At 43.6% G+C, this 16,939-nt stretch overlaps 1 protein-coding gene across 2 annotated transcripts in view; it reads right to left on the bottom strand.

Annotated features, from left to right (window-relative positions):
• Window positions 1-16,939, bottom strand: part of ACTN2 (actinin alpha 2) — a 119,303-nt gene that overhangs the window by 46,109 nt on the left and 56,255 nt on the right. For both annotated transcript variants that reach the window (XM_085851875.1, XM_085851874.1), the window contains exons 5-9: window positions 6,837-6,924; window positions 5,655-5,733; window positions 4,548-4,629; window positions 2,317-2,402; window positions 1,663-1,755 (exon numbers count right to left, since the gene is read on the bottom strand). In XM_085851875.1, coding sequence (XP_085708001.1) covers window positions 1,663-1,755; window positions 2,317-2,402; window positions 4,548-4,629; window positions 5,655-5,733; window positions 6,837-6,924 — 428 coding nt within the window. The remainder of the gene's footprint in view (window positions 1-1,662; window positions 1,756-2,316; window positions 2,403-4,547; window positions 4,630-5,654; window positions 5,734-6,836; window positions 6,925-16,939) is intronic.

Below are 16,939 nucleotides of genomic sequence, written 5' to 3'. Positions count from 1 at the left end.
CCACATTTAATATTTCCCTCAGCTGACAGGTTGTATTTGCGAGTATATACATATGTATATATATATATATATATATATATATATATATATATATATATATATATATATATATATATAATTGTGTATTTGTGTAATTGTTTGTCCCCCTTCATAAGGATGCTTTAAGTAGGGTTTTAAAGACCAATCTTTTAACATGACTGTGTGTTCATTGCGGTTTATTTTTCAGGATAAAAAAAATCGAAAAACATTTTTCATAAAAGAGTAATTACGTCTCGCCTTTTGGAAATGTAGACGGTGACTTGCAAACTGTGCCTCAAAGACGGTGCACAGAAGCGTTTAAAAAATAACAATAAATACAAGGCACAGAGAGGTGAAATTCACTGCACGCGATGTGTAACGCACACACAGCGAAACGAGTGTTCATTTACATCCATAGAATGTCTAATAAATAAAGAACATAGAAGCACACCTGACGCTAGGCCGAGGCTTCAGACTTTGGCATGCTCACGAGGCTGTACCCTCGAAATGAAACGTCCCAGGAGATAAATTAAATAGTATCACATTTGTATATGTCGTGTTTTAAAATAACGCTTCTTGCTACAAAACATCACATCTTCAAGTCTCCTTGAATATTTCAAATAAAATAATTCCAGCCTATCATTTTTGACCAACTTTTATTCCAATATATGCATATATATACATATATATATATATATATATATATATATATATATATATATATATATATATATATATATATATATATATATATAACACTCCACATGTTTGTTTCTTGCGATTTCATACAGTTGTACTATGATTTATAGATTATGCATGTGAGGTTGTTTAATTACATAGTGCATATTGCTCAACCAAAGATTTTGTGTCATTTTATTCTTCCAGTTAGAATATGTGTTCTCCCTCTGGTTCTCACAGGATTGCGAACCTACCTATATTCTGCTGTGTTTTTGGAAACAAGTAAAGTATTATATGTTTGGACTCAGCTTTAATAATTGCAGAGGACGTTCTGATTGCGTTTTTTAAATAATTGTACCAACCTTACTCTGCTATTCATTTGTAAGTTGGTTCTTCTTGTTCTTTTGTAAGCAATACATGGCTGTGGGTGCAGCTGTCCTGTGGATGCAGTGCTCCCAGAATTAGTAAGGGCAGGAATTTTTAATTTGTTCATGGTGCCGGCAATAGCTCGCCTACTCTTCACGAAGGACACCGTGAGATCTTTAATGGTCACCAACTCATGCCAGCAGACGGGACACCCAGTATAACGTCCATCTGAGGGACGGCACACATTGATTAATTACCATACCTGAGAAACACCGGGATGACAGTTTATAGCTGGTTCGGGATTTGAACCCAGCCAAGATGGCTCAGAGGCGAGTGTGCATACCTCTAGCTAGGCCATCCTGGCAGCTAGTAAATTGCTGCTGACTGCAGCCCTTGTTAGTGAGATGTTTGTCTTCTGGCATAATAAGGTAAATGATAGCAGTCTTTGTAGAAGCCTGAGATTGAATGGTTTTACCATAGACTATGTTACGAGTAACATGCTATACCGAAACATGTCATTTTATGAAGTGTTGAGTTTTTTTGTTTTTATTTGTGAAGTTGTATTCTGTATCGTCGATGTTAGTGGATCTGCAGGCCCACCTCACTGGCAAGTTTCTCATATTCTTCCATCAATTTCTCGTTCTCTTGATTTACAGCCAGCACTTTGCAAATTCTGTTGGCAGCAGTTTCAGCCTGGTGGGGAGAAGAACGCAGGGACGCAATGAAAAGGCAGGTACGTTCAAATTGCTACCTACACACGAGGTGGATGAAGGAAAAGATGCATGGTTTCGACTTTAGACCAAGAGTGGATGTACATTTCAACTTCATAACAGTAACTTATGATTGCATCATTCAAATTTGCTGTTATTGTGTTATAATGAGGAAAGTGAGATGGATGGGTTGGAGTTTAGACCAATAATTATCTACGTGGTGGTGCTCCTTTTTTGGGGGGAGTCTGATGTTTTAAAGACTTTTCAGTGGAATTAAGGGATTGTGATGTCATTGAGTCAGGGAGTAAAGGGTCTGTTACAATGTACTGCATTCTTAGAAAAAAATTCAAAAGCATTGAGCTCATGCCTTGGCTTTTCTAGAAAGTGTGAGAAGCGCAGGCCTTGGTTTTAATTAGTGTGTGATTTTGTTTCTACTATGTTCAGCCTTAATGGGAAAAGAAATGAACATTATTGAGTTTCTGCAGAGTTTCTTCAAGATGATGATGGTTGATTACAGCATTGTGCAAATGTCAATCATTAATACCTGCTCAGCTCCAGCAAATGCGTGGTAGAAGCACGACACGTATGTCATGATGGCCTTTTCATCAGGCTTGGGTGTGTTGACAATATCTGACGGAATGAAGTGTCGGAGTTGTGGAACAGAGTTGCACAGGGACAAGGCGTGCAGATGAAGGTGATGGAGAAAAGGAAAAATATAGAACAAGTAGGAAAGGAAAAAAAAAAGGGAGGAAAGAAAAATATATAAGCACAAAGGAAGGAAAACTAGAACCAAGGAAAATGGTTGGTGTCTGAAAGGTTGGCATGGCAGGCAATGGAGTTGAAGATGCTTTGCGTTGGCTGGAATGAGAGACTGGTTAACCCTAGATATGTTGAGAGGGAAGCGTGCTAATGAACTTATGCAATGAACTCTGGAATGAAATCATAATGGGGTTGGAAGAAGCTCGAGGTGAGGGGGTTGCGGAGGGGAGAGGGAGAAATCAGCAAGTTCAAGCAGCTACCTTTTCCACAATGGAGTAACCCAAGTGTCTGATTGGAAAATTAAAAGTGTGGAGAAAAAAATACCAGCAGAAAGATAGAGAGAAAGGTGGAGAAAGCAGGTGAGAGTTGAGGAGCACCTTCGTTGTCCATTTTTTTCCTCCCTCCTTTATAATACAATCTTTTTTTCCTTAATTTCTCTCTCTTTCTCTCTCACCTTCTTGGCGCCGGAGAAGCAATGGTAAAAGCTGGACACATAGGTCATGATCGCACGGTCGTCAGGCTTAGCAGTGCTCACGAGGTCTGGATGGAGTGATGGGATAGAGGCGGCGGAGTTCGGGAGCGAAGGGGGAAGGGAGGGCGGCAAGCAAGCAGGGGTGGGGGGGGGGAATGGGAGCCATAAGGTAATTCCATGGCTGCATCTGCAAAGGGAACGTGTCAACCAACCACCTCTGCGGGGCATTGTATGTGGTACTAGCAGACTTGTCATGATCTCGAGGATTGCGCCTCGAGTTTAGTCTCAAGGGTCAATTCTCGAGACATTCTACTCTGGTTGGAATTGCCCGTGTTCACTTGATGACCTCTCTTGTTTTTTTTTAACCACAGAAGATGCAAACTCGATCTCAGAATGTCATCATATCAATGAGGGGGGGAAAACAAAAACAGAGTTTACGATTACCGAATGTCACAAATTGGGGTCAACACCGTCCATCCTGGAGAATAAATAGGCCATGAATAAGGTCTGTAATATTCTGTTCCCTTCTTTCAAATCATGCGGATTCTCAAAGATTATCTTGATTTCATTCACCTCCTCCAAAAATTTCTTCTTAGCCACAAAATCAGTTATAAACACTCATTCAACGATACCTCCAGGCCTCCGAATGAATGCAAATGCACAATGAACCATCACACATCACACAATTATTTCCTCTAAAATAAAAACGTAAATCTCAGGCAAAGTAGTGGAATATTGCAAAATAAATCTTCACCGTCTTCGTGTCTTTCAGAAATGTTAACCGTGCGATTGTAATTAACGTCCGCACATTTGTACCCATGCTTCATAGGAGAATTTTAAATATCTTCCCTTGGTCTCCTTTGGTAAATTCCCTTTTGCCTTCTCAGGGAACTCTTCCACAGATCCCTTTTCAGGGATCAGGATAACATTATGAAGGAGATTCATTGAAGGTATTTTCTTTCTTATGCCCGCGGGCCGCCAGCAGCACTGCCTGACCCCGCATCACAGCATACACTGTATCGCGGCCGTTGGTGGCCTCAAAGCAGACGTCAAGGCCAACCAACGTGCGGTTGTTTACAACCTTGCCCACATTCTGAAGTACCTACACCCACAATTTAGGGCCTGTAGGCACTACTCTTGGCCGTGAAAGAATAACGTACAAACAAACACACAAACACTTGAAAATATTAATCAGATTTTAACCATTTTTGGATGCATTTTTGTGTTATACAGGACAAAGTTGTGGAGTCCGGGTACTATTCCACAGCATGTCTTGTGCCATAATGTTAAAAGTTGTGCAAAAGTTGGACATTTTCTATTCTACCATGATCTATCTGTGTCTTTGGGCCAATGAGTCGGGGTCTTCATGAGAGTTCAGGACAGATACGTTTTTGGAAACTGTTTGCCAAAGGATGTAGGCGGCTATCTTGCATTGGACAAAAGTTGTACACAACCCAAAAGGGTATGCTCTAAACATCATGCCGGCCAACATATGCTCACTTGTAGTTGTGTAAAACACGTACGTGTATGTCAGTATCCCTTACCTTCAGCATCCAACATCTTGGGAATATCCAGATATTTCTCAGCCACCTCAAAAGCCAGGTTCAGATTAGTGATGGGGTCATCCTGAAATGCAAATGATGGACTTATAAGTTGCTGCTTTCATGACAGCTTGCCGCTGAGTTCATGTTGATGGTCTTTTCTCTGCCATTTCTGAAAAACTACTCAGAAAATGCTGAGTTTTCATCAATTGCTATGCTAAAATGGTTATTTTATATATTTTCCTTTGATTCATGTCATACTTGCGGATAACCTGGTACATCGAGCTGTTGTAAGGGAATTGGTTCCCAATAGAGAGGAATATTTTGGGAGTTTGCCAGGAATGTCCTTTGACGGCATAATGGCAGGGACACTTGTGGAAATTCTGTGCAATGCAACATGTGACTTCCCAGCCCCAAGTCCTCAAGCTTAAGTCTTCAAACCTCCTCCGCACCCCAAGCCCTCAAACTCCCTCTCCCAGCTTTCGGTTTCAACTCTGCCCGTAGCCCCAACTCTCTGTCCTCTCCTCCTCCTTTCATCTTCAAGTCCTCAGCCCCCCACCCATGGTTTGCAGCCCCCCTTTTTCTTAAAGTCCTCAACCCTCGCAACTCCGAGTCCATATAAGTCATTAACTGTTCAGACTGCGTAGGTTTCTCGGTGAAGTAAATCGACGGAAAGGTAATTGTATGTTGACAGATTTGACTGAATGGTTTGTGATTGTATTGTTTGTTTTTTTTTTACTTCTGACGGATGTGTGAACCAATGACTGAGCTTATACACCACCAGTGTGCGCAACAACAAAAAATGCATACAACTCAAAATTGCGTGAATATCAATATTCGTAGACCTCCGCATGCACTGTCCAGACCCAAGAGCTCTCAAATGAGGCATCATTCTGCATTGTACGTGCTGTGGTTATGACGTTTACCCCATTCAGACAGAATCGTGCAACTTGCATTTATATACAGATATCTAGATTTGTACATTTATTTTAATGCCATCATTTAAACTCGAATTGCAGACTAATATTTAAACACTAAATACTGTAAAGTGCTTGATTTTACTGCCTAAGGAAACCATCCTGGCCATTACTTCATCATTCCAAGCATCACCTTCCGAAGCTTGGCGTAGTCGATGAGGTCTGGACGATGGCGGTGGATGAGAGCGCAGAGTGACAGGCCATCCTTCCAGCTGTAGAGGAAATTGGGGTTGGAGTTCGGGAAAACGGAAAAACACGTGTGAGGATAGGAAAGAGTGCGGAAGATGAAGGAGTGTGTTTTTTTTTTTTAAACTCTGCTAATTAATTACTCAGACACTAAAAGTGTCTGCACATTGTGAAGCACAATGAGGATGTGAAGTGGAGATGTGTAACAGGTGTCCTTTAAATTTGTTTTCCCCTCCACTGACATGTAAAGGGTCAGATGCTGGTCTGACAAATAGAATGTCATTCTATCGAGGCAAATCTCGTCCTCTCGCCCTGTCTTTCCGGAACGATTGTCTGATGAACCCACAGACATATTTCCACAATCTTCATTAAACTTTGATGCGATCAATGAATGATTTCAACTGACGGACATGCAGTTTGCGTGATCAACCTAACACACAACAAACATCCTGCAATCGCAGACCAGACGTACGGCAGACCCCAGCGTCCTATAAATTAGGGAAATTTAACGAAGTTGTTTTTACTGTTTAATCAATTTGTTTGTGCACCTAATTTTAAGTGAAAGTGATAATTGTTAAATCTATTTATTCTGAGTTTGTTTTTAATTTCACGCGTGTTTCACTTTAAAGCAGGGAGTTATACGGATTCCTTCCTTTCATATGCAGCACATGGCTATTGGTCGCATCATTTGCCGGGGGCATGGCTGTGCCGCTGATGCAGTGCCCCCTTTAGGTTGGAGCAGGAATCAGTAATTTGTTCAGGGTACTGGCCGATAGCTCACCTACCCTTTGTGAAGGACACCGTGGGACCTTCAACGTCCATTAAAAGCTAAGGCTAGTAGACGGGACTCCCAGTTTAACGTCCATCCGACGGACGGCACACACACTGATGCCTCGCCTTGCCTGAAAAAAAACACCAGGATGACAGATAATAGCTGGGTCAGGATTGGAACCGAGGCTAAACAGCTCAGAGGGGAGTGTGCAAACTTCCAGACTATCTGAGCAGCCCCAGAGATTGCTATTGTGCCATCATTTTTGTACGATTCATGGACGCCAGTACAATAATCCACCACATTACACGTTTCTCGTAAAGCTTAAGGATTCCACTTTTACTTGCGTGTTTTGCTCACCTGATGTGGAAGTTTTGCACGTTCACATTTTTGTATGGTGCGGTTTTACGCTGACACCACAGCAATAGGCCTTCCTTCGCAGAGGTCTCTGCACAGCAATGCACAAACACACTCGTCCTTAGACTAGCATGATTGAATGAAACCAAAGTACTGAGTGCACAATCCTTCCAACTTCGCACAGAAGAGGAAAGTTGAGTGGGTGTACATCCTTGTCACAAAAAAAAGGTTTAAAAGTACAATTTATGAGTTGCAATACAATACTATATAGTGCCTTTCCTCTGTGTGATCTATTTTCATGCTGTGCTTTTGGTCTTGTCAATGTAAACAAAAAAATACTTTGAGTAGGTTGGGATTATCAGGAACAACGGTGTCAGAACTCAGCTAATTTGCAGCCGGGTTGGTCTTTGCTGCCCCGACACGATAAATGAATCTTCCAGCAGTCGGTGTCGTGAGTTGGGACGGATGAGCCAACAAAGACCTTTATAGGAGTTAAACCTCCCAGTGAACAAATTCATTTGGAACAGCCAAGCAGTTTTACCCCCTTCTTTATGTTCTTGAGCGATTACATTAGACCCTGGATGTAAGTACACTGTTGTGTGGAAGGTCAGCTTGATGCAAGGGAAGCACGGCCAGGAACATGGATCGAGAAAACCTCTTTATTGCTAACTTTGTTTAAGATCACGAGAAATAATCCAATGATTCATATAAGAATACATTTAAGAGGAAACATTCAAATCTCCAAGATTTATAAAAAAACATAACAAATGCCATCTCTTGTGCTCAGCCCTTTTCACAGTGCAGGCATGAATCGACTACGTTTCAGGATTGGCATGTGCACTGACTAGTCGGGACAATCGATTCATAGCGACAGCATTCAACTGCATGAATATCTGAGCATGTGTACATCTTTATCTACTATGTGTGAAACATTTATCAACCTTTTGCCATCTTCTCTGTATGACATTCTAAAAGGAACAACAATATAACAAGAGTTCTAAAAGTTCCCAGGTTGACAAACATTCATATGCTGGCAGGGGACAATGCAGAATAGTCTTGCTGGGAGGTTCAGAAACATCCTCCACAACACGACGCTCTGTGTTTTGGTTGTTGCCGTAAACAGCGCACTGAAATATTAATCAGAAAGTCACAATTTCGTGTCAAAGTAGGCTCCACTGTGTGAAGGGAACAATTGTATTCATGAGCACGGTATGTCCTTCACACTTGGAGACACGATGCAAAGGCTCGGGTGTTTTTGTGCCTGTGAATGCCTCGGGTTGTACCGGAAGTGGATGGATGTGATGTCTGTCTGTCTGTTTGTTACTTGGCAAAAATTTTTTTCACCAAGCATGTTGGTCTGTAGCGTTTGTCTGTTTGTCTGTCACACAATTTTTGGCCACAGTTTTCATGTAATCGTTCTGAATTTTTATCTTGCCAAAACGAAGTTTTTGCAAGATATGTTAATCAGCTTAAATGTTTTTTTTTTATTATCTTGCCAAAACGAAGTTTTTGCAAGATATGTAAGTCAGCTTGTATGTTTTTTTTTTTGTCTGTAATCACATATAAAAAATTCTGCAGAGCACAGTTATCATCGGAAATTTTTGTAACTTCGCATATCAGAGGCCTATAGCGGTCCCTTTCAGTGCACAAAATTTTGAAGGTCAAGGTCAAAGGTCAAGGTCACTTTGTCGCAAATCAGGGGAGTCGATGAAACCCTTATTTTTTGAGTAATTTTGATCGGATAGTCTTCAAACTTCATGGGAATATAGTTCATGGTCTGGCACTCAGCTGATTAATTTTTGGTGGCGATTGGCCTTGACCTTCATGGTTAGCGCCTGAGGTCAAACATATTTGACCCCAAGGTCAAATTTTCAAGTTTTAGGAACCATATCGTGTAGTACCTCAAATTGAACACCTCGATGAGTGCTTTCTTGATATGTCAAGCTTGAGACATTATGACGTCATTTGGTGATGTTATGAGGCAAAAGCATATTTTTCATGGTTATTCTGTAGAACGATTCTCATTGGAATCTCTCGTAGGCAGATATTCCTCAAGGAGTCGCTCCTGGTGGATAGCACCTCTGTTCACCTCAGTGTGACCTGAAAGAAGTCACACGTGCTCACCTTTTGGCAAGATACGGGTCACCCTGCGGGTGACATTGGTTTATTTTTATTTTTTTTGTATGTAGGCCAAAGATGACTGGCCAAGGACAACTATGCTTAATTTTGGTGAATATCTGGATCCAGATTAGTCGAATTTTTAAAGTGATTCTTCATCATTGAGAGATGGGGCTAAAAACGAAATTGCACGATATCTGAAAAGGTTGTGGACGGATTCAAAAGAAACTTGGTAGACAAGTTGGGTGTGTGACAAAGATGACTTGACTCAGGTTTGGTAAAGATTCGAATCCGAATCCAGATCCGATATTTTAAAGTGATTCTTCACCATTGAGAGCTATGGGCCCAAAAACGATGTGTGGCATGACATCTCAAACAGTTGTGAACAACACTCTTTTGGATCTGATTTTGACAAATTTCCCTGACAATATCTGCTGCTCTTCCTCTGCTCCAATCGGTTCTTCTGACCACGTCCTTTTCAAAGTGGACATCTCTCTGGCTGTTATCAGAGAACCACCTCACCGCCGTCGAGTCTGGCATTTCACTCAAGCCGACTGGCAGAGTCTCCAAGCAGCCATCAAACTTCTAGACTGGTCTTCTATCGCTACTTTCTCAAACATCAACTCATCCTGGGAATTCTTTCAAAGAAACTTGCTCTCCCTCATGCACAGATTTATCCCCTCTCATCTTCAGTTGTCCTACCCTTCCTCCTGCCCTTGGTTCACTGAAGCTTGTGGTGAGGCAGTTGTCCTGAAACAACTTGCCTTTGCCTCATGGAAAGCAAACCTAACTGAGGGCAATCTTAGTTCCTTCCATAAAGCTCGGAAAAAATGTGTATCTACCCTCAGGAGAGCCAGAAAACAACATCTTTCTAAGCTCAAGTCTGAACTCTCAAACTGCTCTCCCTCTTCCAAATCCTGGTGGCGTCTTATCAAATCTGTTTCAGGTGTATGTTCCCCCTCCATCCCCTCCCTTACCTCAAATGGCCGCACTGCTGATACCGCACGTGAAAAGGCTGAATGCCTAAACTCTTTGTTTGCAGCTAAATCTTGTGTCCAAAACCCATCACTTTCTCTACCCACCTTACCCAGTCGCACCCAACTGTCCCGGGACTCTGTGTCCTTTTCTCCTGACAAGGTGGAGAGCTTGCTGTCAAACCTCCACTCAGATTCTGCAATCGGTCCAGACGGCATCAGCCCACGTGTCCTAAAAACCTGCTCTTCTGCTCTTGCTCACCCTCTCTCTGTTCTATTCACCCTCTCATTTGTGCAAGGTCATCTGCCATCTGCTTGGAAATCAGCAAACATTACTGTCCTGCATAATAAAAGGTGAAAAAACAGATCCCTGCAACTACAGATCATTCAGCCTTTTCCAAATCATCAGCAAGGTTATGGAATCCATCATCGTTTCAGACATCAAATCCTTCCTCTTCTCAAATGGCCCGATTTCCGATCTTCAATTTGGTTTCAGACCAAGTCACTCTACCCTGGATATACTGCTTCTGCTCTGCCAACAATGGATGGAAGTCCTCAATGCGGACATGAAATCCGAGCCATATCCCTGGACATATCGCGTGCTTTTGACACAGTCTGGCACCCTGCACTACTCACCAGACTCTCTTCCCATGGTATCCAAGGCCATCTCCACTCATGGCTCGCAGACTTCCTCTCCTGTCGCAGTCAACGTGTGGCCCTAAATGGAGTTCTTTCATCCCCTCTTCCTGTTCAGGCTGGAGTTCCTCAAGGTAGCGTTCTGGGCCCTGTTCTTTTTCTGGTTTTCATCAATGATCTCTCTGACTCTCCAGAAAATCCTCTTTATCTCTTTGCTGATGACTCCACCCTCTGCCGTACCATCTGTCATCCCTCAGGTCGGCAAGCAGCAGCTTCTTCGCTCACTGCAGATCTGGGTAAAACCACAAACTGGTCTAACACGTGGAACATGTCTTTCAATCCGAACAAATCTCACACTCTCACTATGTCTCTCCGATAGGACCGTTTGGCACCCCCCACCCCCCCCCATCCACTTTCTCAGCAATCCTCTGGAAGAAGTCCTTTCTTTCAAGTTTCTGGGTCTCACTGTCTGCCATGATCTTTCCTGGGAAAGCCACATTTCAAACCTGGCCTCCAAAGCCAGTCGCCGACTGGGAATCCTCCATCGTGCAAAGTCCTTCCTCGGCCCACCTGTGCTCCTGACAACATAGAAAGCTTTCGTCCGCAGCCTGATGGAGTACTGCTCTCCCCTCTGGACTGGTGCTCCTGCCTCCCACCTTTCTCGGCTTCACGCTGTGGAAACCAAGGCATTTCAGATCATTGGCATCTCCCACGATGAGGCTGAGTCTTTGGGCCACTCACTCTCACACCGCAGGCAGGTCGGTGGTCTTTCTGCCTTCTGCCGTCTCCTCTCCGGTCGCGCCCCCCCCTGTTGTGTCTGTGATTTGTCCCCACCATATTTCCGCAGGGCACTCAAGGTCTGCCAACAACCCCCTTCTGGTAAAACTACCAAAATCACGAATCGCTCACCTTCACTCTTTCATTCCTCTTTTTTTTCCCACCTCATGGACAAACTCCCCCACTCTATTCAATCCCATGCTTCCCTCCGGGCTTCAAAACATCTGTTCACCACCACCTCTTATCTTCCCCAATCCAAAACTTCGATCTTTTCTACCTCCGTTCATCAACCCCATACCCACCTCCTTCAAATTCCCTGCTTCCCTTCCTGAAAGTCCCTGTAATGTCCATCTTGTATACCCCGTGTTCCCCACCCCATCCCTCTGCCTTCCACAGATCTCTGAATGTCTCTGCTCCCCACTGTTTTGTCCTTCCAACTCCCCCCCCTCTTGTCTCATGCCCCCCTTGCTGTGCGTTGTGTGTTAGCTCTCATACGAGCCTCGACAATGTCTTCTTCTTCTTCCTTCGGCTGCTCCCGTGAGGGGTCGCCACAGCGGATCATCCGTATGATCCGCATAGTGATTTGGCACATGTTTTACGCCGGATACCCTTCCTGACGCAACCCTGGTCGCCTCTTACGACACAGGGATATGGTACACCTATTTTAACCGGGGTATACACCGGCCCAGTACACTGGTACTCACTTCGCCGACCTCGGAAGGATGACAGGCTGAGTCAACCCCCTGGTGTATTAATTCAGTGGCCCAACGGGGCTTGAACTCAGGACCTTTTGGATCCCAAGCCGCTGCCCTAACCACTGCGCCAACACCAGGCTCACGAGCCTCGACAATGTATACAAAAATAAAAAGTTATGACAAAACTCGGTGGATGAGTTGGTTAGGTGACATGAACAAGCCGATTCAATGTTGGCTCAGGTCCGGATTCAGATCCGACCTATCAGTGGGATACAAAATGTAAACTCTTCAGCCTGGTGGAGTTATGCGCCCGACTCCGAGTGCCTTTCTGTTTTACCAAGTGTCACTCTGAGTGATTTTTCATTTTTTACTTGCAAAATCTTAAGGCGCGGTCACACCTTGACGATTTAGCCAGTGTATGCCGACTTATAAAAAATTTGTCTAAAACGCTGACACACGTCGAATACGTTATGGGTAAGTTTGTTTTCGTTAAGAGCACGCTGAAGAACGATGAAGTACGCTGTCATATTTCATGGTACGTCTCGTACATCGTGAAAGTTCAAGCATACTGAAAAACAGTTCCATACGTCGTAGTACGCTGGCTTTCATCGTTGTACTTTGGGGTTGTCCTCAAATTTTAGCATGCTTGAAATTTTACGACGTATGCCAGCGTATGACTCATGCGTTCCGCTGCGCTGGCCATAAGTTGTAGGCACGTTATGCGATCGTTGACACACCACGTCGAAACACGTTACTTGTAAGTTACTCATAAGTCGAAACACATCGAGGTAATGATGAGCGTACCCGAAATTTATTTCTAACCTATGAGTAACGTGTTGTAGGCACGTTACACGATCGTTGACACACATCGAGGCACGTTATGCGATCGTTGACACACGTCGAGGCACGTTACTTGTAAGTTACTCATAAGTCGAAACACGTCGAGGTAATGCTTAGCGTACCAAAAACTTATTTCTAACCTATGAGTAACGTGCTTTGAACCAATGTGTGACGTACCTCCAACGCATATTGACGTATGTAGACGTATTTGATTGACTTCTTGCGGACGACCACAGAACTTACTGAACGTTTTTCTAACTTACAGCTGCCGTATAATGGCGTATTGGCAGCGTTAAAAAAAAACAACAATTACTTCCGATATTTCGTCACGTGTCGTTACGTCACGTCCGATTGCCTCTTCAGTTTGCTCATGTCTTATTCTTAGTTCCTCCTCTGTGAATATTTTCTGTTTGAGGATATTGTCACGTCGACGTCGAAACTTAAAAGCAAATGTCCGAATATATTTTTAAATTCGTGATAGACAAAAAATATTTAATAAACAACAACAACAACAACAACTTCAGATATTTCGTCACATGCCTTCATGGAGCCAATGAGAAAAAAAGAAAATGTGCCTTGACGTTGAAAATAAGTTTCGGGTATGCTAAACATTACCTCGACGTGTTTCGACTTATGAGTAACTTACAAGGAACTTGTGTCGACGTGCGTCAACGATCGCATATCGTGCCGACAACTTATTCCCAGCGTAGCGGAACGTTTCAGCATGCTTGAAATTTCACGACGTACGAGATGTACCACGAAATATGACGGCGTACTTCATCGTTTTTCAGCGTGCTCTTAACGTATACACAACTTACCCAAAACGTATTCGACATGTGCGAGCTTGGTTCGGCAAATTTTTCATAGGTTGGCATACGCTGGCTAAACCGTCAAGGTGTGACTGCGATGTTGACACTTCTAATTCTCAGGCGGTTATGATTTAAATCAGCGAGCGGCAGGTTTTTAACGCTACGCCACGGGTTCGTCGGCGATATCTGCAGCGCGCGATGCCTAAGTTAAACTATCGTTGGGCGTAGGTTGTGAACGCCGACAACAGGCTAAGCATTCGTTGGTATAAGTTATCTATAAGACAAAGAAACGTTCTGTGCCCGTTACTAATATGTTATGCATACGACCAACATGTTATAAATACGACCAAAACTTAAAAAAAAAACATCAAAATTTCAGCGTACGCCAACGTTTTACATACATTTTTATACGTTGCCATTGCTGGCTAAATCGTCAAGGTGTGACAGCGCCTTTACATTGGTCAGTCGATTTTGTTATTCTGTCTGTCTGTCAATCCTCTACAGGTCACAAATTGAATCCGATCTTCACCACATGATCGAGTTTGTCATAAGTAAGAAGCCTATTGTTTTTGAGGTCAAAGGTCAACATAGACCCAAGGTCAACAACGAAGTTGGGATTTTAAAAATCGTCAATTTTCATCCCATTGATTTGAAATTTGAAGAGGATTTTCATATCAGCTCACTGAATTGAACCACCAATTATTTTTGAGGTCAACATAGGCCAAAGGTCAACAACTTAGGTGAGATTTCTAAAATCCTCAACTTTCATCGGATTGACTTGAAATTTGAAGATTTATATTCCAGGTCATTGAAGTCAACTGGCCAATTATTTTTGAGGTCAAATTCGTTTTATGGAATTTGCAGATATCATACTCTACATGAAGTGTTCTTCTTGTTTGTTTGTTTGATTGATTGATTGTTTGTCTGAGCAGGAGTTTGGAACTCTTCATTGTGCCAGCGACAGCTCGCCTACTCTTTGTGAAGGACACCATTGGATTTTTAACGTCCACCAACTAATGCTGGCAGATGGGATGCCTGGCTTGATGTCCATCCGAGGGACAGCATACACATTGATGCCTTGCCCAGCTTGTAAGCCACCAGGATGACAGTTTATAGCTGGGCCGAGATTCAAATCCAGGCTGGACAGCTTAGAGATGAGTGTGCCTGTTAGTGATGTCCAGGAAAATCATGCTAAGGATCCATGCATACCCAGACAGAAGAGCTCACTGCACCCATCTCAAATGTCACCTGTTTCACTCTGGACTTCCAGTCAGTAGAGCTCATGACGGTTACAGTTGCAGAGAGTCACTTGAGAGTTTCAAAGTCACAACAGAGAAACACAGGAGACTCAGAAGAGTTTAGAGGGGATAAGCTTGAAACTTGAGTTCGCTACTCTTTCATATATATATGTGAGCCTTGTCTGTAACCTCATCTGGAGATGTGGCTTGACTATCAAAGTGCCTAAAGAACCGATCTGGTGCCAAAAGAATGGATTTTTCTTTGGTGACCTAAATTTCACCTGTCAAAGCCTTTATTTTAGTCTTGAGAGTATTTGGTTCCAAACGCCCCGAGCGAGCTGACTTAAAAGGATTGAGGTCAACTGGCCCAGTGGCATCTGGGCCTGAGCACAACAAATTTGCAAACCAGACCTACTGGTGCCACTTAGTGTGGTGGCTTGAGATCTGTGCATTCCAGAGACTTCTCACAAGCTCTTTGCATTATTTTAACACAGTCCTTTCAGCTGACATGAGAACAGGACAACAGCGTGATACGTAACTCACAAGTCTAACAATGTGAAAATCCCTCTCACATAATATTGGCTTTGTAATTCACAACCACACAATTACTACTTTGCTTCCCCTTTCATACACCTCTCCTCGTAGCTCAAAACAAACTCTCATATTAATTAATAAGCTGCCCCCCCCAAACCCCTCGAACCCCCCCACCCAAAAACATCTCCCCACCCCTCTTCCCTGATCTCCTCTGAGCCATATGTGTTCTTCCAGTAACTGCCGGACACCTGGTTACATTCTAAAAGTTCAGGCTTTCCCTCTACCTCCACTCTCTTTTCTCCCGTTTGTGGAACTGCCTTCTGCAAACTATTCAATCGCACTTTTCTCTCCAGGGTACACCACCATCTCATGTCATCTCACATCCCCACCTGCAATCTTTTCTATCCCCAATCACAAACATGACCTTACTCACTCAATCCTCTTCCTTGCAGGTAAAAAATTCCCCTTCCCTCTTTATCCTCTTTGTTCAAAACTCACTTCCTTGCTTCATGTATCCAACTGTGGCACCACGATCACGACGTTGCCTTTTCTTCATTGTCAATTCGCTTTTCCATGAGTGTCGATTTTGTCGACAAATAGGAATATGATTTTATGACAATTAACTGGAGGGGTTGATACAAGTACTGTAATCCCATAGTATAGTGGGTTTCTTGTGCAAGTAACTCAATTCAGGGTAGATAGTACACATAGTCATCAGGTCAGGTCAGGTATGGGAGCATGCGCCGGAGCAGTCAGCTGCAGCATCCACTTTCTACCGGTACTCCAGGGGCCTCCGTCTGGCCACCCCCCAGGCAGATGCCTGTCCCAACCCCATCTCCTTGAGATGTTGATCAACCTACTGCAACCACGAGGCACGTGGTCAGCCCATTGGCCTCCTCCACTCACGAGGCTCCCTCGCTGAGAGAATCTGATGAGCAGGATCAGCGTCAGGAAAACGAGCCACATGTCCATACAGCCACAGCTGATGCTCATGGACTATGCAGGTAACAAATCTCATTTGAGTCTCTCTCAGCAACTGCTCGTTGGACAGAAAGTCCGACCAGCAATAGCCAAGGATTCTCCGAGAGACCTGGTACCAAAGGAATTAAGTCTCCATCTCAGATCCCTGGTAAGTGTCCAAGTCTCACATCCGTAGAGCAAGACTGGAAGCACCAAGGATCTGAAGACTCGGACTTTTGTCCTCCCACACAGGTACCGGCAGCGCCACACCCCATGATCCAATGAATCCATGACTCCTCAGGCATGACCTCAACATCTGTTGACCTCTGGCTCATGGCCAGCAGTGACACGAATATCACTGCCAAGGTAAGTGAACCTCTCCATGACCTCAACATCCTCACCACAAACAGGTACAGACAGGACAGCAGCATCCAAGATGTCAATGAAAGCCTGGATCTTGGTTTTGACCCAGAAACCCAAAATCCCAGCGGTTCCAACTCCACATTCAGCACCTCGAGGTCCCCC

Source organism: Eptatretus burgeri, chromosome 13 (genome assembly GCF_056783735.1).
Source record: "Eptatretus burgeri isolate ZD-2024b chromosome 13, Ebu_testis_v1, whole genome shotgun sequence".
In the NCBI taxonomy this organism is placed as follows: Eukaryota; Metazoa; Chordata; class Myxini; order Myxiniformes; family Myxinidae; genus Eptatretus; species Eptatretus burgeri.
This window is presented reverse-complemented; position numbering and strand designations above follow the sequence as displayed.